We start from the raw sequence: 23,416 nt of genomic DNA on the forward strand, positions 1-23,416 counted from the left end.
GGTGGTAGCAAGCCCTACGTGCCACGCAAGCCAACAGCTCCCTACACTAACTCTTACCGTTACTTTACAGTAGTTACGTCACAGGCTACGGCTTTAAACCTGAGGTGTCAATGAAATACGTTTTAATTAATTTCACGTTTCTTATTTTTTAAATAAATAGTTTTTATCTTGACGGGAACGCTTAGAGAATGTAATTTCCTTTAGAATAAGCCCAAACTCGGCATAAATCGTCCCAACCACAATTGGGATATTCTAGGGTAAAATGGCCGCCATATTGGATTTTAAAAATAATGGTACAATATTATTACTGCGCAAGCTCGTGATACACCGGAAATATAGATAATATACAATTTGAAGAGTATTTTCCAACGTTATAATGTGTTTTGCTTAGATATGCCGTGATTTATAAAGAACTTGCGTCCGCCATCTTGAATTTCGGAAAAATGGCGGCAAAATTGCGCCCACTACCCTACGTGTTGCCGCCATTTTTCCGAAATTTTCGAGCCGAGCGCGCGCTAAACTTCTTACAAGGATGCTGGCGTGTTCATCCCTCCTACTTCGCCTCCCTTCCTATCCTCCTTGTTCCTATACAGAGGGGTGTAGGAATAGCCGCCGCTATAGGCATAGGCTATTCGTACACCCTTTCATGTACGAATAGCTGAAAGCGCTATCCATACACGGGCTAGAATTACAGTAGTGCTAGTTAGTAAGCTATGACGTGCATGTACACCACACAGATAAATCTTATTACAAGGGAAACGCGTACCTCGTTTATTCACAGTTTGATTTGGGATCATAATCGAATGAAATGATAATCAGAAAATCTTCGTTAAATTTGTATATGAAAGGCTAAGCTTTTCGAAACCGGTCAGATTATGGTACATATCATCTGTTTCAAAATAAATGGCTAATGTAACGATGTTTTTATATTTTTCATTGAATTAATTAGCATATTGGAGTTTAAAGAAATTCATCCTAAGCCATGGTATTTCATGTGTTTAAAAATGTTTATACTATTTAAATGAGCTCCCTTTTCAGTGTACATAAAGACACGTAGCGGTCAACAGAAGAAGCTCATAAATGGCTGGATTTTTCTGTGCTAAGTAGAAGCTTTCCGATTTATCGTTTGCGTAGCACTAGAAAATCCACCAATTTATCTACTTTTCACAGAAACTCTGCTGAAAAGTCGATTTGTCTATAAACCAAATACAAAAAATAAGTAAGCACCGTGTTTTACTTAAGAGATGGCGCTAGGTCAGTGGCTTTCTATAAATTGGTCTTTTTACGCATACGTTAAGTGTAGACGATTAAACGTATTCGTATACGTGTAGCTGCTCTTTTACGAGATAGACCTTCGACAGACTAGCGGCCTTCTACACGTCCGCGTAGCGAAGATGCTTGTTTAAGCTCACTAACAGCGATTGTCGGCGAAATCGTAATAACCAATATGGCTTCTCTTATTGCACGGTGTACGTGGGTTTTCCCTGAATATTTTCCTTTAGATTTTCTATACTATGAATAAATTTAGTTAAAGTGAGTGGCATTTAACAATAATTCAATCGTTTTGTAAGTATACTCTTAGCACCAAGGCTTCTTATTTACGAAAAGTGGGAACCTTGTGAATATCAGAAAGAAAAATATTGATGTGCTAATCTACCGAGGCTTACATGACATTTTTGTAGGCGGCAGCATTTTTTTAAAGTGAAGTTATGCTGAAACAGCGAATTAACTGTTATAAAATGAAATAAAATGAGGATTCGTATACGTGAATTGGAAGAAATTTTAATTCGCTACAAATGGAGTGGACATACAAAGAATATCCAGTTGGCCGGTTAAGCCTTGCGAAGGAGGCAAACTGAAAACGCTGGAGCTGTAATGGTTGTAACTAAACTCTGCTACGGAAGAAGATAAGAGGTTCCTAAGCCTAGGCCTGATTTCTTTTTGCATAACCCAAGGCCTGACTTCAAACTTCTTTAATGGTTTTACAAAGACAAACTGGCAATAATTAAGAAAATGATAAATTTTTTCTGTACGGGTGGAACTGACACTAGCAATTTAAGAAGTTTTATTTGTAAATATGAAAACCCCGAAGATATATTCAAGTTGGGTTGCGTAATGCGGTGTTTAGTTCCTGAAAGAATTTTTACTAGTAGCTGACTGACAATTAACAAGGAAAGACTCAAAACCTAGTCATTTAAGCAATTACAAAGCCAAATAGTCGGTTAGTTTCTTATATTGTGGTACTTGATTAATTTTTAAAAATGTGGAACATGATGTGCGACGTGATGCCAACGATATCCGAAGACAGCATTAGCCAACGTAGTGGTCAGTTTTCCGGAGATGAAGCTAACTTTGAGCAGCTTATGGTTAATATGCTGGATGAACGGGATAAACTTATGGACACATTACGGGAAACTCAAGAAACTCTAGCAGACACTCAGTCAAAGCTAACAGATATTGAAAAAGAGAGAGATTCTCTTCAACGGCAGCTTCAAGCCAATTTACCTCAGGTAAGAAGCATTTTTAAATTTTCCCAAATGGTATTTTTCGTAATAATAGTTGCGGAGCAAATCCTAGAATTCCAAACATCGGAAAAAACCGCCCCAATTCTTGTTAAAAACTACCTTCTAGTTCCATAAATTAAAAAGATAGTGATATCTTTAAAATACGGGAGGTAATTTTCAATTGTACTCTTTACGTTTGTGCACATGCACTGTTTACTTAAAACTTGAGGGTGCTCGCATAAACCATATTCCTTTATATTATTTAGAGCAATGGTTGCTCATATTTTCCTATTTCATTGAAAAATCTATTTTTATAAAAAAAAATAAAAGTAATTAAAAATTATCAAAACAATAATATTGGTTAAATGGGTATAATTATCATACGCGCATAATACTCTACCTAAACCACAATTCATTCGGTGAATGTATTTCGGAATTTTATGTAATTATTGATTTTATTATGTCAGAAATGCGCCATAGATGGCGCTGGATGTACAGCATTTTCCATTCTCGATTCTTTTCGTCAGTATTATTGCGTAGCTAATGAAATACCATTATATGTCTGTCAATGGACCGTTATATAAAATATAGGCTATTTTTCCATTATCATCATTCAGTTTGTCAGCTGTATTTGTTAGGTTTATTCGTCTCGAGTGTGTGGTTGATAACTAACAAAAGGTATTTAGTGAAGTGTAGGTAGATTTCTTTCACAGCTGCCGTTTAAGGACCTTATTTTAATATATCTTATAATATATAATAATAATATTCACGTACCAAATTAACTCTGACTCTAAATAGCCGTGTTGCTTGTTTCGAGAAAGTTCAATATCATTGTTAATTTATAAATATAGAGACAATGTTATTAAAAATATTTCAAATAAAGAAATAAACGATTTAGGCTCGGAAATTAAAACATGATAAAATCTGTGAATTTCAATTTCAACGGTATCTAGGTTGCCACAGATCAGGTAAATGTCACCTAGGAGCAACAAACACAGCACCCCACACAAGGAGAACGCAACCCGTCAAAAGTCGTGGATTTTCTTGTGTACATTTTTCATTGGTTAGATGCTTTAGCGCTTGCTGCCGTCGGAAGGGGAAATTATCTTCCCCCTTTTCGTAAAAGGTTCAGTGAAAAGGCTTGTCCAATGAAATTTGTACACAACACTGCGTTAGCGTTTATAAAGGTTAGCTGTGTTCTCCTTGTGTTTGTTACTCCTAGATGTCACGGAGTTTTAAGAATTTGTTAAACGTCAGGGAAAAGTCATATATTTCAAATTTTTTGACAAGTTTTTATTGAATTAATTTTAACCATAGTTCTTGTCATAAATTCTGTTATTTAGTTCCTTAAACGTTGTAATTACAATAAAATGGTTTTGAACTCAAACAAAAGGTCAATTTTATACTAAAAATTAATGTGAGATAAATTAGTCTTAATAGAAGTAAAATATAAGAAAAATCTTAATAAATGGTCAAGCAAAACACGGAATTCGAATCTGAAAATATGATGGTAACCCTGGCTATAGAATGTGTGCAAGTAGTTAAAGGGGAACGGCCAAGCTTTTCTAAATATCGCCTTATTTGCATATCAAAAGATCAACAAGACGTTCAATATACTTACACGTACCTTATTTGGTCTTGAAAAAATAGTTTTTGGCCTAAAATAACGCCAAGTGTTTGGTTTGAATTTTCGCCGCCATCTTAAGGCGTATCGCCAGCGTCAGCAGCACCTTAGTGAGCGATTTGCGAACTATCCTAACTTTTAAAATCGCGCAATTTAGGCTTAGGTCTCTTATAACTGGAACGCGCGTGCAAAACATATTTTTTGCGTCTTCAGCAGCGCGCGCTTTTACGTTGTTTTTCTGTCTCACCGATTTCTCATCAGGTGTCGCGGCGGACGCGCGCTTTTTAATTTCCCGAAATTTCTTTATTTCATTAAAAATTAACCACTCAATATTTTTTGATGCGGTTTTCGCCATAAATTTAAGTTTTTAACAGGCTATAGAGTGTTGTCGTCTGAAACCCTGCGACGTCACCATTGTAATTTGCCTATTGATAAAAAACGGTAACTGTCATGGTGGCCACTATTAACACTACAGCTGTGACGTTACAAGTTTTCAAAATCGTATCAGACGACAACACTCTATAGGGCTATCTAACTGGTTAAAGCTTGACCGTTCCCCTTTAAGGATTCCTAGTTCGAGGCATACTTCGAAAGTTTTCATTTTCGTAAGATCAGGGGTAATTGATTGTCAATCTCGGAGACCAGTGCTTTTTCCCTTTTCACACTCGAAATCTGATATCTGTCGGCGAAAGCTTTTAACATCTGCTGGTTTTCCCAATCATTTTGAAATTTCAGACCTTCTTTATATAAAAACCCTGTATTGTAAATATTTGCCTTCTCCCGTTTTTTCCCCTTTGGTAACGAAGTTCATTGTCATTTGCCTTTCGCGGGAATTTATCGTGAGAAACGGGTGTTAAATGTTAGAGAAAAAATATCTAAATTGATTTTACGGATTAATAGGTGAAACTATAAAGAAAATTTGGTCTTAACCAACTTGTTAAAATGGGAAAACAAAATCACGTGACTACCATATCACAGCCAACTTCGATTTGGTAACTCGTGTAAATAGTTGGCAGTGCGACGTTAAAGAAGAAAAATATTCCTTCCAGATACTGCAGACGGCTAATTAACTTAAACTTTTCTAATATAAAATGTTTTAAATAATAATAATAAATAGATAATTTACATAAATCAATCAAAATTTAAACCACCATTAGTAAATTAAATGAATAATAGTTCGTATCTCTTAGGATAGATGGCGCTGCAGTTCTCCACAAAGTCACGTGACTACCATCTTTTCAGCCCCCTGGACTTTATAGTTTCGCCTATTGTATTCGCGTACGGACCGTGGACACGTAATTAATATTTATTATTTTTGGCCCCATGGAAACTGAAAAGTTAGAAAATTGTGTAGAGTAGACGTAACCTTCAGAGATCAATCGAAGGGGCTTCCCATTGGAGAAATTTGGTGTGCAATTAAAATTAATTCGATTAAACAATTTCTAAAAATTTCTAAATATTTATCAGGGTTCATACAAACATGGAAATCAGTGAAAACCTGGAAATATTAGTGAAATTTATTTAAAGCAAAAAGTCATTGAAATATCAGGAAAAATGAAAATTTTCCTGAAAAATCAGGGAAAATAATTATGAGAACTCCAAACTATGTGCAATTTGTTTTAGTATTACTGAAATTATTACCTAGTATTGAATTCATAGTTCTATCTTGACTATATTATATTAGAAAGTGTAACAGTAATGAATTAAACATAATTTCCACTGTAACAGTAATGTTTTTAACATTTTAGAGACCCCTATTGTTTTAAAAACTATACCTGGAAAATATTCAAAACTACTCTGGAAAACCTGGAAATATCAGTGAAAATGGTTTTTTGAAATATTGTATGAACCCTGTTTATATAATTTCAAAATTATTTTTAAATCTTAAGAAATCTGTGAAATTTTAAAAATAATCTTAGAATTTCAAAAATAATCAGAACAAAACGCGTAAATATCGGATAATTTTTAATGAATATCTTACAAAATCTGATCATTTTAGAAATCATAAAATTATTTGGAATCTTTAGAAATATTTGATAAATATTTTTAAAAATCTTTAAGGGAAATCTAAGATTGTTTTTGAAATGATAAAAAAAAACATTGGGCATCCAAGAAGTTTTAAAAATCGGGGAAATCCTTGGTAATCTGAAAAAAAAAACTGGAAATATTTTATGGAAATTTTAAAAATCTTATATTATTTTCGAAATCATAAAATCACTGGCAATCGAAGATCTCTTTAGAAATCGGAGAAATCTTTGGTAATCTGTAAAAAAAAAGTGTTAATATTTTATGGAAATTCTAAACATCTTAGAATATCTTCGAAATTACAAAATCACTAGGAATCGTTAGTAGCCGACGGAAATTTTTCCTTAAGTGGTTATCGCGTCCCCTTGGGTGCGATAATTTCCCATCTAAGTGGAACTCAAATAAAATAAACAGGAGTAGACAACACAGTGCATTAAGAACGTACTTAGGTAACTGAGAACGTAAGATAATATAAAGATAGAATGAAATCTTCTACGTGTCGTGACGCCTAGATATTTGAGTTGGAAGGTATGGATCCGTGGGCAGCACCTGGCTCGATTTAAAATTATATATTAAATTTATATATCAATATCCAAATTTCATTTTCTTTCTACCTGATGTGCGTGTTTCAAATATGATATCTCATATCTAAAATGAAATGATTAAAGGGGAACGGCCAAGCTTGTCCAAATATGGCCTTATTTCCGTATCAAAAGATTAACAAGACGTTCAATATACACGTACCTTTTTTGTCTTGAAAAAATTGCTTTTGGCCCAAAAAGTTGAAACGAAAAATAACGCCAGGTGTTTGGGTTTGAATTTTCGCCGCCATCTTAGGGGCTGCCGCCAGCGCCCCTAACCCCGTATGAGCGATTTGCGAACTATCCTAACTTTTAAAATCGTGCAATTTAGGCCTTAAGGGCCAAACACACATACGGTTCGCAAGCGATTTCGCCTGCGAATTTTCGCGCACGCGCCCATGCGCCATGTCTTCCATTCTATTTAAGTCACGCGACGCGATGCGATTTGCTAGCGAAATTTCGCGCGCGAAGGCTGTGTGTGCATCCGCCTTCAAGGGCGTAATGTTGAGAGGTACTCGATTTCCACCGCTTTTCGTAAATAGGGAAATGATGAATAAATTTGAAACGCGCGTGGTACGTTATCAATAAATAAAAATAGTAACGCGTTTCATTGGAAAACAGTCTGGTCGCTCGACCTTATCGACTAGTTGCTACTAATTTGACATTTGGCGTATTTGCCACGTTCTAGTGACGAATCGAGAAATAACCGCGAGGGGCAGGTCACTTCCATTTTGGATGCGTCTTAATCATTGTAAAATGATTAAATCAGGGTAATCCAGATTAAAAAATGTAATCCAGATTAAAAAATGTAATCCAGATTAGAAAATCTAATCACGATTTAATCAATCTAATCACGATTTAAACTAGATTTAATCATTTTAATCAGGATTTAATCATTTTAATTAGGATTTAATCATTTTAATCAGGATTTAATCATTTTAATCAGGATTTAATCATTTTAATCAGGATTTAATCATTTTAATCAGGATTTAATCATTTTAATCAGGATTTAATCATTTTAATCAGGATTTAATCATTTTAATCAGGATTTAATCATTTTAATTAGGATTTAATCATTTTAATTAGGATTTAATCATTTTAATTAGGATTTAATCATTTTAATCATTTTAATCAGGATTTAATCATTTTAATCAGGATTTAATCATTTTAATTAGGATTTAATCATTTTAATCATTTTAATCAGGATTTAATCATTTTAAACAGGATTTAATCATGTTAATCAGGATTTAATCATTTTAATCAGGATTTAATCATTTTAATCAGGATTTAATCATTTTAATCAGGATTTAATCATTTTAATCAGGATTTAATCATTTTAATCAGGATTTAATCATTTTAATCAGGATTTAATCATTTTAATCAGGATTTAATCATTTTAATCAGGATTTAATCATTTTAATCAGGATTTAATCATTTTAATCAGGATTTAATCATTTTAATCAGGATTTAATCATTTTAATCAGGATTTAATCATTTTAATCAGGATTTAATCATTTTAATCAGGATTTAATCATTTAATCATTTTAATCGGTCGAATCGAGATTTTATAATTTAAATCAAAACTAAAGTACGATAATTTAATATTAATTATTAATATTGATGGTTCTATCGCAATTGTGTTTGATTCTCGTTCTAATTTCTAATCGCGATTTAATCATACTAATCACGATTTAATCGTTTCAATCAGGATTTAATCATTTTAATTATATTTAATAATTTAATCATGATTAAATCAGATTTAAACATTATAATCGTGATTAAACGTGATTTAATCAACATATTAAACAAAATAATCACAATGAAATCGGATTTAATCTTTCGAGGGGTGCGTCGTTAATCTCTTGTCTGTCAATAGCGCGTCATTAAAACGATTATAAGTTTATTAGCGGGGGTGTGTCCAATATCCGATTATAGAAAAGATTATCCTTTGATGGGTTGAACTTAATTTCAATTAGTACGTCACTGGCGGCGTGCTTCGGGAGTCGTTTAGCGTCTGTAGGCCCCGTTCGGAACGGTTCAAAATTCGAATATCGGCGTATACGGGACGGCCATCGGGCACGCCACGCGACTGGAGCGTTGTTTGACGAGTCTAGAAGCGGCGGGAGCGACGATTGGCGCGAGTGGTCGGGGCGCCCCTGTCGGACGTGTTCTCCTTCGCGCCGCGCCGAAAAATCAGTAGAGAAAGGATTGGAGTTCGCGAGCCCGGTTCACGGTTTCGGTGTCGCTTTGAACTCGCCTCATGGATATCACGCCGCGTCTGTTCAGTGACCGGCCAGTCCGATTTCGCCCGCGAGGACCCCCTAGTTTTAGCCGCTTACCTTTCGGCTGAGGAGCCAAGCGCGTCATGGCGGATCACCTCAATAACAATCTACAAGTCTTCGATAATAACAATGTCAATAATCATAATAATAATAATTACAATCATGTCTTCGATTATCGCCGATACGGGATGGAAAACCTGCAAAACATTCTCAAAACTCACGGCTCGCAATGCTTACATCATTTCTTGCAGGTATCTGTAGATATTAATTTCATTTATTGTTTAGCGGTTCGATTTTGTCTAATAGAGCGGGATTGCCACAATACCGGGAAATTCGAGGAATTTGAAAAATAGGTTTTTAAAGTTCGGGGAATTTCTAACAGCTAGAAAAAAGAGTAAGAGGATAGTTATCAAATTATATTTACTAAAATTGCTTAAAAAAGTCAGGGAATTAATTTTTGTTGTAATCGTTTACTAAAATTACGTTAAAAATTGCCTTCAAAAAGTCAGCGAAAACGTCAGGGAATTAATTTTGGTTCAAAATGGAAAACGTTTACTAAAATTTCGTTAGGAATTGCCTTCAAAAAGTCAGCGAAAACGTCAGGGAATTAATTTTGGTTCAAAATGGAAAACGTTTACTAAAATTTCGTTAGAAATTTCCTTCATAAAGTCAGCGAAAACGTCAGAATTAATTTTGGTTCCAAATGGAAAACGTTTACTAAAATTTCGTTAAAAATTGCCTTCAAAGGGCAGGGAATTAATTTTGGTTCCAAATGGAAAACGTTTACTAAAATTACGTAAAAAATAGTCAGCGAAAAACTCGGGAAATGGTAAAACAAAACCTGGGAAAATTAGGGAATTTGAATTGGAAAACACTGTGGCAACCCTGTACCGTTTTTAGTATATTCGACTACATAATACAAATCGGAATCACGGAAAATAATTTCGGCTTCGGGTACTTTTTCATATCAGAACGAAATCCCCCTCTTAAACGCGTCCGAACGGATTTATATCTTGAGTAGAAACTTGACAAATTATTAGGCATTATCAATATGGATAGTCGAAATTTCTTTCCTATCTTAAATAAAATGAGGAATTAGGCCGGTTTTTGCACAACGCAACGAAAACCGCGATTGACATAATCGGATCGGAGAAAAGGATTTCGTTCCGTTTCACTCAACTCGGTGAAAACAGTAACTGCCAGCAAGGACAATGAAGAGCCGCTCTTTACCCAGAGCAAGTTATGCTTCATTTTTTTCTGGTGGTTGAAACGCTTTTGAATCTAAGGTATGCGATATTTCTTGAATTTGCTTTATTTCGCCTTGGATTTCTTAATTTTCCCCTTACAGGGTTCGTACACGACCTGGAAAAGTCAGGGAATTTGAAAATGATTCCCAATGGTCAGGGAAATTTAAAATGGTCCGAAATAGTAAGGGAATTTTAAAATGACCCCAAAAACAAATCCGGCAATTTAATTTTTGAAAAATTTATTAAAAATACATAATTAACATTTTACCTCAAAACATAAATTTATTCTACAAAAATGGTCAGGGCAATTTGGCAATTTAGTCAGGGAAAACCTGGAAATGTCAGGGAATTTAATTTCGGAAATTTTGTACGAAGGGTTCGTACAAAATGATTTTTATTTATTTCGTGATTTTAACTTGAATTTTGGAATTTATTATAAATGTCCTTTCTTTACTGGGTTTCCTGATTTTTGTAAGAATTTACAACTTCCGTATTTTCTTAAAATTCAAAATCTCTTCAGATTTCCGATTTTTATCGTTTTTTTACTGAATTGCACGATTTTCCCGTGGTATGTTTTACAGGGTTGCCACACGTCAGGTCAAACAGGGAAAAGTCAGGGAATTTAAAAATTGACCTAAAAAGTCGGGGAATTTTAAGAATTTGTAAAAAGTTAGGGAATTCAATTTTCTTTTGACACTTTTTGAAGTAATTTTACTCTAGATTTATGACAAATTGTATGATTCTCATTTATTTCCTTGAAAGTTTGGCTATTTTTTTTCAACATTGTAATAACCTTTTTACTTAAATATAAGTCCATTTAAATTTATTAACTTCTGATAAAAGTAAAATATAAAATAAAAATTTTGGACTTAAAAAGCCAGAGAAAATCTCTTAAAATGGTCGGGGAAAACAGGGAATAGTCAGAGAATTTGAATCTCAAAATTTGGTGGCAACCCGGTTTTACTGAATTGCACGATTTGTTTCGTGGAATGTTTTACTGAATTTCATAATTAAAAAAATTGCGCATTTTGTTACGTACTTTCGGAATCGCGTCCTTACTTCGTCGTAAGTTCTGATTCGACAACCGATTGAATTTCCTTTCCCAATTATAAGTTATAATAAAGAATCTCGTCCAAGATCGTTTGATTCAACGTCCTTATTTCTGGCAGCGATAGTATTCCAGCAGGCGCTTATCTGTAATCGAAAGATACGCTCGTAAGGCTTGATAGAAAGGTCGCGTGCTTCGAATAAGTGCCGGCAAATGTCTTATGACTTATTTTTAGCAATAACATTTAAATACTGGCTGCTTTTGTTTGTCGTGGCGCCGACAATCGAAGCCCGCCGATCAGAACGAGCATTTCTTACAGACGCCGTAATACTGACTCCTTTCAATTGTATTGCGCCTTTCTCCTCCGTAAATAGCTCGAGCCACGCTCTTACAAGAATCGGAAACAAGCCCTCCTTGTTTTAGGCCGGCTGCTTTTGCGTTTTTGGAGCAACAAACACAAGGAGAATGTAACTAGCCTTTAACACGCTAACGCAGTGTCGCGTACAAATTTCATTGGACGAACCTTTACGCTGAACGTTTTACGGAAAGGGGGAAGACAATTTCCGAATTTTCCACTTCCGACGGCAGCAGGCGCTAAAGCGTCTAACCAATGAAAATTGTACGCGAGAAAATGCGCGACTTTTGACGAGTTGCGTTCTCCTTGCGTGGGGTGCTGTGTTTGTTGCTCCTAGATGGCACTCTGAACCGTATTGTTTCTAAGCGTTGCCGAGGCTACGCTGGCCCAATTGCCGTCACTTTGACCGTACAGTCACCCCGTTTACTACTCCTGTATGCATTTTTTGACCGTTTTAGGAGGTTGCTTATAGTTTGGGCTATGCAAAGGGTCAACCTCGAGTGGCTTTCCGTAGCTCAGGCTGACCGCACCTCCTATATTTCCCCTATATTTTCAATGTGTTCCTACAACTTTCTATAATTACACTTTTCCTAGTTTTTATTCCTATATTTGTGGACTTTTTCGCGCTTTACCCGTACAAATTATGTCTTGTGAAATCAAAATCTACAAATTAAGAAAGATTTTGGTACAAAATTATCTCAATTATCCCTTGTATTCAAGCCAAAGAAATTGCCCACCGTATTAGAAGTTTTCCAAATTGTTGAAACCGTGGATTTTCACTTCATAAGTATTTCAAACTTTTATTTTACCGTAATTTTCATGGCATTTATCCTATACACGTATTTTCCTTTCTATTCCAAAAAAATCTATAAATCAACTACAAATTTCTTATTTTTCCTATAAGATTTTTTGGTTTTTCTGGGATCACCCTGGCAGCTTTGAAAGTATGAATAAACTGGATTTGTCTTCCAATTTCACGCGAAGTTTATACGCAATAAGCTCTATTTTAAATATTTGTACCCGTCTTTCCACTAACGAGGAGACTACCCGAGGTGATAATCACCGATTTTGTTGAAACTAGGTGGGTATGTAGACCTAATGGTAACATTTAATTTCACCAAGGGAAAAGTGGCAATGGACATTAGTTTCGCCATGGCATGCGAAAATGTTTTTGACAACACAGTACGTATATTTTCTCATTGAAAATAGCATGGGAATCTGAGCGCTTCTAAACGTCCCCCCTGTGAAAATGTTCAAAACCAAAAAAATTGACAAATGAAATTAATTTTATGATATTTTGATCAGAATCGGTAAAAATGGAGAAAAGCGAAATATAAAAATAAAAAGTTGTATTTAAAAACTAATCGCCAAATCGACGGTAATAAATGAATTTTATAAAAATTAATAAAATAGAATTTAGTTATTTGAATTTGATCAAAATTAATAATTTTAATTATTTAGAAGTGCTCAGATTCCCATGTCATTTTCAATGGGAAAATATATATACTGTGTTGTCAAGAACATTTTCGGTTCCCATGGCAAAACTAATGCCCATTGCAACTTTTCCCTTGGTGAAATTTGTTTTTACCATAAGGTCTACGTACCCACCTAGTTTCAACAAAATCGGTGATTATCACCTCGGGTAGTCTCCTCGTAAGTAAATGCAGGGCTCCAAGCGATAATATCATTCCTACATTTTCCTATAATTCTGAAATTGTCCTATAAAATCCTATAATTCCATTTTATTTTGTTTCCTATATTTTTAACATTCGTTTAAAACCCAACTAATCAAATTTGTAAAGATTTACACAATGAGGCGCGAAACCGCAAAAATCTAAATATAATCAATGACATATTGACATAGAATATGGAATTTTAGAAAGCCCTTTTATGGAATATTAGAAAGTACTTTTGTGGAATTTTAGAAAGTACTTTTGTGGAATTTTAGAAAGTACTTTTGTTGAATTTTAGAAAGTACTTTTGTGGAATTTTAGAAAGTACTTTTGTGGAATTTTAGAAAGTACTTTTGTGGAATTTTAGAAAGTACTTTTGTGGAATTTTAGAAAGTACTTTTGTGGAATTTTAGAAAGTACTTTTGTGGAATTTTAGAAAGTACTTTTGTGGAATTTTAGAAAGTACTTTTGTGGAATTTTAGAAAGTACTTTTGTGGAATTGTAGAAAGCACTTTTGTCGAATTGTAGAAAGCACTTTTGTGGAATTGTAGAAAGCACTTTTGTGGAATTTTAGAAAGCACTTTTGTCGAATTTTAGAAGGCACTTTTACAGGGTTGGAAAAAAGCCGGCTTTTTTCGAAAAAATCCAGACTAGTGGTTTTAATTGGCTATAACCGGTTTTTTCGGTTATATCCGGCTAAAATATAAACAATGCCTTTTACATATGTAAGTAGAAATTGTCTGCCGTTATTGTCGTAAATAAGGAGCTAAACAAATAAAGCGAAATAACTATATAAAATAACTGAATTCTTTTGATTTCCTTGGGAAATTCCCCCTAGTTTTTGTGAGGCAGCGGACTTTGGAACTTTAAACCTACCGAAAAACTGGTTAAAGTAAACCGGTTTCTAAATATGAAACAAAAAATAAACTAAATTTCTAAATAAAAACTATTAATTTACTAAAATATTCATATTGTAATTTTTTTTAAAAAGCCAAAAAATTCTGGATTTTTTCAAATGGCTATAACCGGCTTTAACCAGGTGGCTATAACCGGTATGGCTGTGGAATTGTAGAAAGCACTTTTGTGGAATTGTAGAAAGCACTTTTGTGGAATTGTAGAAAGCACTTTTGTGGAATTGTAGAAAGCACTTTTGTGGAATTGTAGAAAGTACTTTTGTGGAATTGTAGAAAGCACTTTTGTGGATTTGTAGAAAGCACTTTTGTGGAATTGTAGAAAGCACTTTTCTGGAATTGTAGAAAGCACTTTTGTGGAATTTTAGAAAGTACTTTTATGGAATTTTAGAAATAACTTTTATGGAATAGAACACTATATTTAGTTTTTTCCGGTTTGGCGCCTCATATTTACATACCAGCAATAAATTTCTAATTTTTGTAGTAAAACAATGAACTTGGCCAAAATTGAAATCATGAAAGCGCGGTATTCGAAAACTTCTATCCTATAGTTATCATATAATTTCGAGCGCTATTGTTTGGGAGCCCTCTAAATGGTGATGGCTCGTCATTTCTGTACTTAGTCATTGTCTAATTAATTTTAAACGAAACCTTGTGTTATTTTTTTGCGACATCGTACTCGTCTATCACTTGGGTTATTTGCGGAGCATTTAAAGAAATAATATTCGTCTTTTCATAAGTATATAACGTAACGTTTAATAAATATGACACTTCGTGATTATTAGGAAATATTCTTCCTAAGCAGGCATACTTCTGGATCATTACTTATAGACTTAGGGTGTTATGGTACATCTCATACCTTGGGTATCGGTATTATCCAATTATCCTGGGGATTTAGTGTAGGGCAAAGTGTTTTTAATGCGAGGGGTCCGACATTCCTACAATCTCGTACACTCTTGAGAGAAATGGTTATACAAATCTTAAAATTAACTTGAAAATCTCGAAATCACGGCAAAAACCAATACCAATCGGGTTTTTTTGGGTTTTATTAAAATTTAGGCTAACAAGTTAACAACAGAAATCGACGTGTTTCGACTCGCGATATTAATAAAATTTGAGACATTTCTGGTAAAATCTATGAACCATATATTTCAAATTTTTGAATAAACATGTGTTAAAACTAGAATAAGTGTGAACTAAAAACAACCAACGTTTTTTTAAGTGGTTTTTATAGTGGTTTTTTTAAGTGGGTCGTACCCAAGAAAACCCGCGGGTTTTTTATTTCAAACCCTGAAAAAAAAAGAAAAAACACTAAAATCGTGCTCTGAAATCTCAAATCAGTTTCTGGTTTGTCAAATAACTTTGACATTCAAAGTCCCACACACAAAATTTAGAAATGTGTGAAATTTAAATGTTTAAACGAGTATTTCGCGAAATTGTTATTTGGTCCCATTATCAAGACGTCATAGAACGCTTTACCCTGTAGAAAAAAAATTGTATACCATTATGGCGGCCTTTTTCTAAAGCTACGAATTTCCATTTACTCAATAAGTGCTAGCATAAATTCTTAGTCTTGTTCAACTTGTTAAAAATTTCCACGCGCTGCTCGAGCATTTTTTACAAACTATCCTAGGGGATTTGTGTGTAAGTAATGGTTCGCCGCCGCAGGTGTTCGCAGTACGTTAGAGGTACAAAGATACATGATACGTCAATCGATTGCAAATATAATTTCCTCGCCGGCATTGTTTGTGAGATCGGGGCCACGGAAGTGAGCCATTTGCCCATTTTAGTAATTATTGGCCATTGAATTTCTAGCGATTTTCGACTTTAAATGCACATAGCTTTCTTAAATTAAGACTGACTTTGTTGTAAATTATATTTTGAATTAGTACTGATTATTTGTGAAACACGTTTTCGCGGGACCCAACCGACCCAAGAAAATATTTGTTCACGTGTCGCTATCTCATTTTCAAAACCAAGTAACTCGGAAAATTCGGTTCGCGTTTCGCTATCATTTTTCCAAAACCAGGTAACTCGGAAAATTCGGCTTGTCTAAAAATTATTTTAAATTAACGTGTTTGCGTTTCGCTACTTTATTTCAAAAACCAGGTAACTCGAAAATTTCGGTTTGTCTAAAAATTAAATAAACGTGTTTGCGTTTCGCTACTTTATTTCCAAAACCAGGTAACTCGAAAATTTCGGTTTGTCTAAAAATTAATTTAAATTAACATGTTTGCGTTTCGCTACTTTATTTACAAAACCAGGTAACTCGAAAAATTATTTTTCGATAAAATTCCTCTTGGCTTTGGAAATTTGTTCAAATTTAATATTTAAAGTATAGTTCATGCATCGGGGGGATTGCGTGTACTTAAATTTCCATGACATCTTGTTTTCTTTTAGGGAGCTCGCGCGAAATAGCTCGAGCCCAGTTACGCGAAAATATCATGAAGTGCGTGGCCCGTTTTAACAAGACAAAGAAGGTGAAAACTATTCGCCAGTCCGGAACCGTCCGATGAGTCGCTCGCGGAACTGTTCAAGCAGTACATGTACCATCAAAAACCCAAGACTGAGCCATAGATATATGAAATAGTATAGATCTACAATTCTACGAGGAACTGATACGGAAGTGACAGCTAGCGAACAACGCGTATTTTCTGGATGCGCTACGTTATAGCGCCTTCTTTCCACCAAAAGCAAAAAAGTGACACTTGACTTCAACTCCACGTTACTCTAGGGCTATCAACATTATTAGGCCTAATCTATCGCGCTCTTTTTCAAAATACTAATTTTGAACACCGACATAGATGACACTATTACGTAGCGCACCCAGAAAATATTTTCCAATTACTAATTTTGGACGCTGATAGATGGCACTATTACGTAGCGCATCCAGAAAATATTTTCCAAATACTAATTTTGGACGCTGATAGATGGCACTGTTACGTAGCGCATCCAGAAAATATTTTTCAAATACTAATTTTGGACGCTGATAGATGGCACTATTAGGTAGCGCGTCCAGAAAATATTTTTAATGCCTTCCTATAAATTTTTTTTTCACCTATTTTCCTACAATTTTACGGTATTTTAAAAATGAAAGAAATTTTTGTACGTGTCATAGAACATCTAGTTCTAACACTGCCACTTTCGAACAAAATCTTGAAATGTACGGGCTTTGTAAATCCGCTAAGTGATCCAATATTGAAAGAAAGCAGTGTACAAAAAAATTATCAATTTTCTAGTTGATTCTGGTTTTGATCAGGGTTGTTTGATTAAAATCAAGTTGATTTAAATCAGCGATTTAAATCGCGATTTTAATCAAATGATTTAAAAAAAAATCGTTGATTTAAATCTGTTCCTATAAAAGATTGTTTAAAAGGTATTAACTTTCCATAAATGAGAGATTTACTATTGAATTATTATATTTTAGGCCTGTTTTGTCATTATATTACACTTTTTTCCTATAACATTTCACCCTGCATCCGGTAAAGTAAGTACGCGGCCGGCTAATCTCGGAGTGAACTCTCCAATTGAGGCTCGCGGGGGCAGAGCATTTCACCTTCGCGAGCCTCTCTTCGGCGCGGGTCAATTAGGCGCGTTCTAATAGTCATGGTATACACCGAATATATTAGGGAGAACACGTAAAAGCTTTTTGAAGCTTGCCACCCCTCCCTCTCTACCCCGTTATTTTAGCGGCATTTTTTTTTAATTTATAGCTATTTACCAACATCCATTGACTTTTTTTCTCCCTACCGATCTTTAGCGTATGCAAATGCTTGATTTGAAAATTGCCTAGTGGGCGAGAGGGGAGTGCGCGCGAACGAAATATTGTCGGCGATTACGCCAATCGGGTTTCACCCCTTCCACGCTATTTGCGTTTTTATTTTTCCGATTGTTCGCCAGATTAAATTTGCCGTTATTTTTTTTCCCGTCTTTAAGTAGATTTTGCGATAAGCGGGCCTGTAAATAATATTATTAGAACGTATTGTGTTTAAAAAGGTTGACCCAAGTGAAAGTTTCGTACTAAGATAACACGAAGTACGTGGATAAGTACTCATTACGGGAAGCGTGTACACCTATTACAGCCTATGGACTGTGAGAAGGATGATAAAATACGCGAAAATGTAGATTAGTCCATAATTAATAGGGATAATAGCTAAATCCTAAACAAATTTGAAGAAATTAAAAAACTTACTAATAACTCGTACCAATAGGTCTTCGAGCAAACAAAAAACGCGAAACTCGGATCAAATAGATCTTCGAGTAATCAACTAAATTAAAATTAAATTAAATAGCCAGAAATTCCAACGGTAGACCGGTTTCGTTCTATTTGGGACTCATCAGTACCGTGCCGGAAATCTGGCTGGCGACTGTCAAATCTAAAAGAGAAACTAAGCCTAAACATTAAAAATTTCAAAACGCGTTGCATATAGCAACGGAAAGCCGAAAGAGGGGGAGTGTGGTGGAGAATAGTATATACGATAAGTTAAGTTAGTTTAGGATTTAGCTATATTATCCCTTTTAATTATGGACTAATCTACATTTTCGCGTATTTTATCACCTATTATAGCCCCGAGTAATCAACCCATCGAAATGTACATAGTCTTCTTTTATACCAGTTTGAGTAATTATTAATTTTAAGAAAATGTGTGAGTAGTAAGGCATTAAAAGTCTCTTGATGACTTAGGCCTAAGGTGGTGCCTTGGGTATTAGCCTAGCTGATTATTATTACAATAAGCTTTTAAATGCTGGTCTTCGTGCTCATTTATAGCGTTTGAATAGTATTTTAAGTATTTGCTTAATATTTGATAACTTCCAATAATTCGATCGAATACTAAAACGAATAGGACGCTTAAGTAAAATTGGAATAAAAGTTGATACAAAGTGGTAGTGACGGAAGCGTTGCTCGAATGTTTGATGATATTATTTGATATTTAACAAAAACTATAATGAACCGGTTATTCGACGTTTCAAATATTCGATTTTGGTATTTGACGTCGCTAAATGAAAATATTGCCTTTTCGATTTGAACCTTAAAAAATGATATTTGCACACTACAGATTTAAAAGATTATTTTTAGCAGCCGACACTTCAAATGCAAAACTACTACTTTAATTTAACTGGTCAATATTGCCAGTCGACCTATCCGGTCCCCTATATTCCGATTAATTAACAGACCATGGCGCTAAATAAACTGGACGTCACCACCTTATTTCTAGGATAACGTATGAACTAGTAGAGTGCCCTATTGGCATAGCAGAGTTGCCACGGTACCTGGAAAAACTGGAATTCCTGGAAAAGTCGGGGAATTTGAATATGGGTATAAAAATCAGGGAAAAGTCAAGGAATTTATTTTCGGTTGCAATTAGCAAACTTTCTAAAATATAGTTTTAAAAAAATACCAAATCTTGGCACAAAATAAGTCAGGGAAAATCTCCGGAGATGGTCAGGGAAAACCTGGAAATGTCAGGTAATTTTAAAAATGAGTCTAAAAAATCAGGGAATTATCAGTGAATTTAATTTCGGTTGCAATTAGGAAACTTTCTAAATTATAGTTTAAAAAAATACAAAATCTTGGCACAAAATAAGTCAGGGAAAATCTCCGGAGATGGTCAGGGAATTTGATTGTGAAAAAACTGTGGCAACCCTGCGTAGTGTTTCTGCGGCGATTGCTTTTTACATTGACTCACTGTGATGATCCGTGGACGTCAGGCTCTCGTAATAAAATGCCTTTTAACCTTCTGAAGTAGCCGTATAAGTGTTAGAGTAAACTCTGTCGGTGGGCGCCGTTGGCAAAACTCCGAAACGCTTTTCGCGTTTTCCACTATTAGTCGTGGTTATTAATTTTAAGTGTCGGAGGCCAGAAGGCGAAGAACGCGTCCAGGCGCTGGCTGTCCGGTCCCTTCGGAGCCCGTTCTTGACCGTATCCCGCGCTGTAATGCTTTATCCGTGTCCTCGGAAACGATTTACGCTTGGCGGGTGTTCGTTTTATGGCCCCTCCGAATGAGGACTCCGGGCGTAAGGTAACTTTCTTATACCGGTCAGCGGGGAGGTGAACCTACGAGCTACCGCTTGACCGTTCCTCATTCTCTAACTCCCCCCTCGCAACCCCCGGCTTTTTATCGGACACGTACGAAACGCGCGATCCATTCCGCAGTCAAATGTTTACATTCGTGCTCGGAAGAAATCGATTAATTTGTTGATACACTTTCGTATAGCTTGTAATCGATGAAATATACTCGCGTACGTGTTGAAGTCTCGATTTTGTGGCGCTATTTATTAACTACTTTTTCGCAGATGGCGCTACGAAGGTAATCTGTAAAAACTTTGATTCGGCCTTGCCCATGATTCGGCTGTATGTCACTAGTAATAAGGGTATTTTTAAATTTCGATTCCTTCATTACGCATTCTTCACTCGGTACTAATTGCAGCAAAATCTCGCTTAAAGGGCCACATACTCGTTTGAAAAAGTACGTACGAAATTGAAGTATAGCTCCTCCCCTTCCGTAGCAGATCCAACTAATCAAATTCTGGAATTTTTCTATCTCTAATTTCTGATACTAATGCGTTAAACTACCGAAATTTAATCGATGCTGTGTCAGGGTTCAAGAGGGTTGCCACGGGTCAGGGAATTTAAAATTATCCCTAAATAGTCGGGGGCAAACCACTGAACTTAAATTTAACACGAAAAGTTTATGAAGGTGATCAATAGTGATCGTACGTAGAGCTCTGCGTAACAGATAAATTAACTGACAAAATATTTTGGTTAACTGTTTATTTGTGGATATTATACATGGATAAACAACGATTTAACATCAAAAAAATTTATATTTTCGGATAATTGTAGGTTATGGATAAAAATAAAATAAGTGGTTATTTTTTATCCAAACTCCGAACTCTAATCGTACGGGGTGACATTTGAGTCGGGGTCGGGGAGAGAAAACAAGACGTACGACGGTCAGAATGCACACAATCCTAAGTTTGTTTCAGCTATTCACAGCAACCCGCAACGCCGGTATCACAACCAATATATATCCACGGTCACACATAATTGTATTTACACTTATTTGTTACTTCTAGTCATACTTTGAAAGCATCGAAGATTCCTTCGATCAGTGCCACTCTTATTTTTTACTTCTGGTCACACTTATTTTTTACGTTGAGTGTCACACTTATTACTTCTGATCACACTTATTTGCTACGTTGAGTGTCACACTTATTACTTCTGGTCATACGTCGAAAACTAGGTCGATCAGTGTCATACTTAATTGTTACTTCTGGTCATACGTTGAAAGCGCGGCGCACTCTGAACGGCCTTGAAAAACGCTAGAGGGAAACGGGCGCGTAGACCTCTAAACACGCGGATTTACAATGTTGGCAATTGCGGGGTCCGTATACGATTAACAAAAAACCTTACTTAGAATTAAAATTAAGGAACGTGTTTGCAACTCTAGGTTATATGTAAACTACAGATATTCAATAATATAACTTTCATGAAAATCGGACTTAAATTAAGGAACTGTATGTAGATTTTTAGGCCAAAATATAAAACCACGAAAATTAAGGTGCCGTAAATTACCCTGAAAACTATACTTAAATTTAATATTTACTGATATAACTGAAGTTGTAGGTCCGCTGAATCCTAACCTATCCAATAATATTTTTTTAACGTTATCGGACTTAATTTTAAATAAAATATCTAACACATAAAGCGAACCACCGAAAATAGTAAATTGGGCAAATGCCCAACTTCTTGGCCTTCGATTTCAAAAATTTATAAAAGGCTATCAATGGCGATATATGTACACTCGAACGAGATATCATTGACTCTTCTAGCCCTAACTGTTGAAGAGATATGCGCGACACGGAGGCATCGGCTACACAGTACGTGAGACTAATACACACAAATCCTTAGGATTGTGTGTAAAAACCGGTTCGTTTCGAAGTTTTTGGAATTTTTATTGTTAATCGTTTTCTAACTACAAAAGGGACAAAACTCATTCAAAAGTAGCGCATCTATTTAAAAGTAAAAATAAAACCAAAAACGAAATCGGGTCGGGGTTGAAAACTTACCGGGCCAGGGTCAGGATCGCCGGACGATCACTAGTGATCAAAACAATTAAATTTTGTAAACGTCGCGATAAAATGTTTTAGTTATACTAAAATATAACCTCTGACAAAAGTAAAATGTAAAGCAAAAACTGTCCCAGTGTTTGCTTTAAAAAGGTCGGAGAATAGCTCTAAAAATGGCCAGGGAATTTAAAACCCTGTATGTTACTTTAAGTGCTCTATAGGGGTGTGCAAATTATTTGGTAAGACCAAATAATTCGATCGAATACCAAATCGAATAGCGCTTGGAAAAGTTAACTGGCTTGGATTTTTTACCTAAAAATATTCGACCAAATTATTTGACGTTTTAAATATTCGATTTGGTATTTGACTGGCCTCGAAAAAAATATTTGATATTCGATTCGATCCCCAAAAAGTAGAAGGAAAGTGAGGGTGTGGCATCGATCCCGGGTTCGGGTTTGGGTTCGGGATCGAAATCCGGGATTTAAGGGATGAAATGGGGGTAAAATCATCGAAAAGTCAATGTATTTAGGGTATTTCTCGCGACGATTTGTTTTCCCGTATATCAACATATTGTGTCCAGGCCAACTTGTTCATTTATCTACGCTTATCTCGAAAGATACTTGAACGTATATCTTATCAAGTTTTATCGTACGGAATAAGTTGAAATGATGTAAAAATTGATAACCTAGGCGACGCGTGCGCAGATTACCCCGGGGGACGCGGTTAATTTGAATTGAAGTGTTTTGACGTCATGGAATATTCGTTGTTAAAGTAGAATGGAAATATTTTTAAACTTCATTTTAATATCATTGTAGTATGCTTGACACTTGAACCAATCTCACGAGTATTTCTTAAAACGAATATCTCGATCGCGTTTTATCGTACGAAATAAGTAGAAATTATGTAAGTTGTATGATACTTGATAACCTAGGCAGGAAGATAGCGCGCGCGTGCGTGGATTACCTGGGAGGCGTGGATTACCTGGGAGGCGCGGATTGCCCGGGCGCGCGGTTAATTTGAATTTAAAACATGGATTCCCTCTCCGAAATAATTCATGTACCCAAAATTGGACCGCAAGTTTTTTTCTTTTAGGGGA

General features: G+C 35.3%; 1 protein-coding gene across 2 annotated transcripts in view; it reads left to right on the forward strand.

Moving 5' to 3' along the window:
* The first annotated feature begins 1,343 nt into the window (after window positions 1–1,343).
* Window positions 1,344–23,416, forward strand: part of Liprin-alpha (PTPRF interacting protein alpha) — an 86,882-nt gene continuing 64,809 nt past the window's right edge. The window contains exon 1 of one of the 2 annotated variants that reach the window (XM_090172688.1): window positions 1,344–2,510. In XM_090172688.1, coding sequence (XP_090028814.1) covers window positions 2,262–2,510 — 249 coding nt within the window. In that variant the 5' untranslated portion in view covers window positions 1,344–2,261. Of the gene's footprint in view, window positions 2,511–9,188; window positions 9,268–23,416 lie in introns of those variants that run through there. The other variant, XM_090172687.1, reaches the window with a different exon arrangement.

The sequence above is a fragment of the Leiobunum rupestre genome, chromosome 4, assembly GCF_980474605.1.
Source record: "Leiobunum rupestre chromosome 4, qqLeiRupe1.1.hap1, whole genome shotgun sequence".
Taxonomy (NCBI): Eukaryota; Metazoa; Arthropoda; class Arachnida; order Opiliones; family Sclerosomatidae; genus Leiobunum; species Leiobunum rupestre.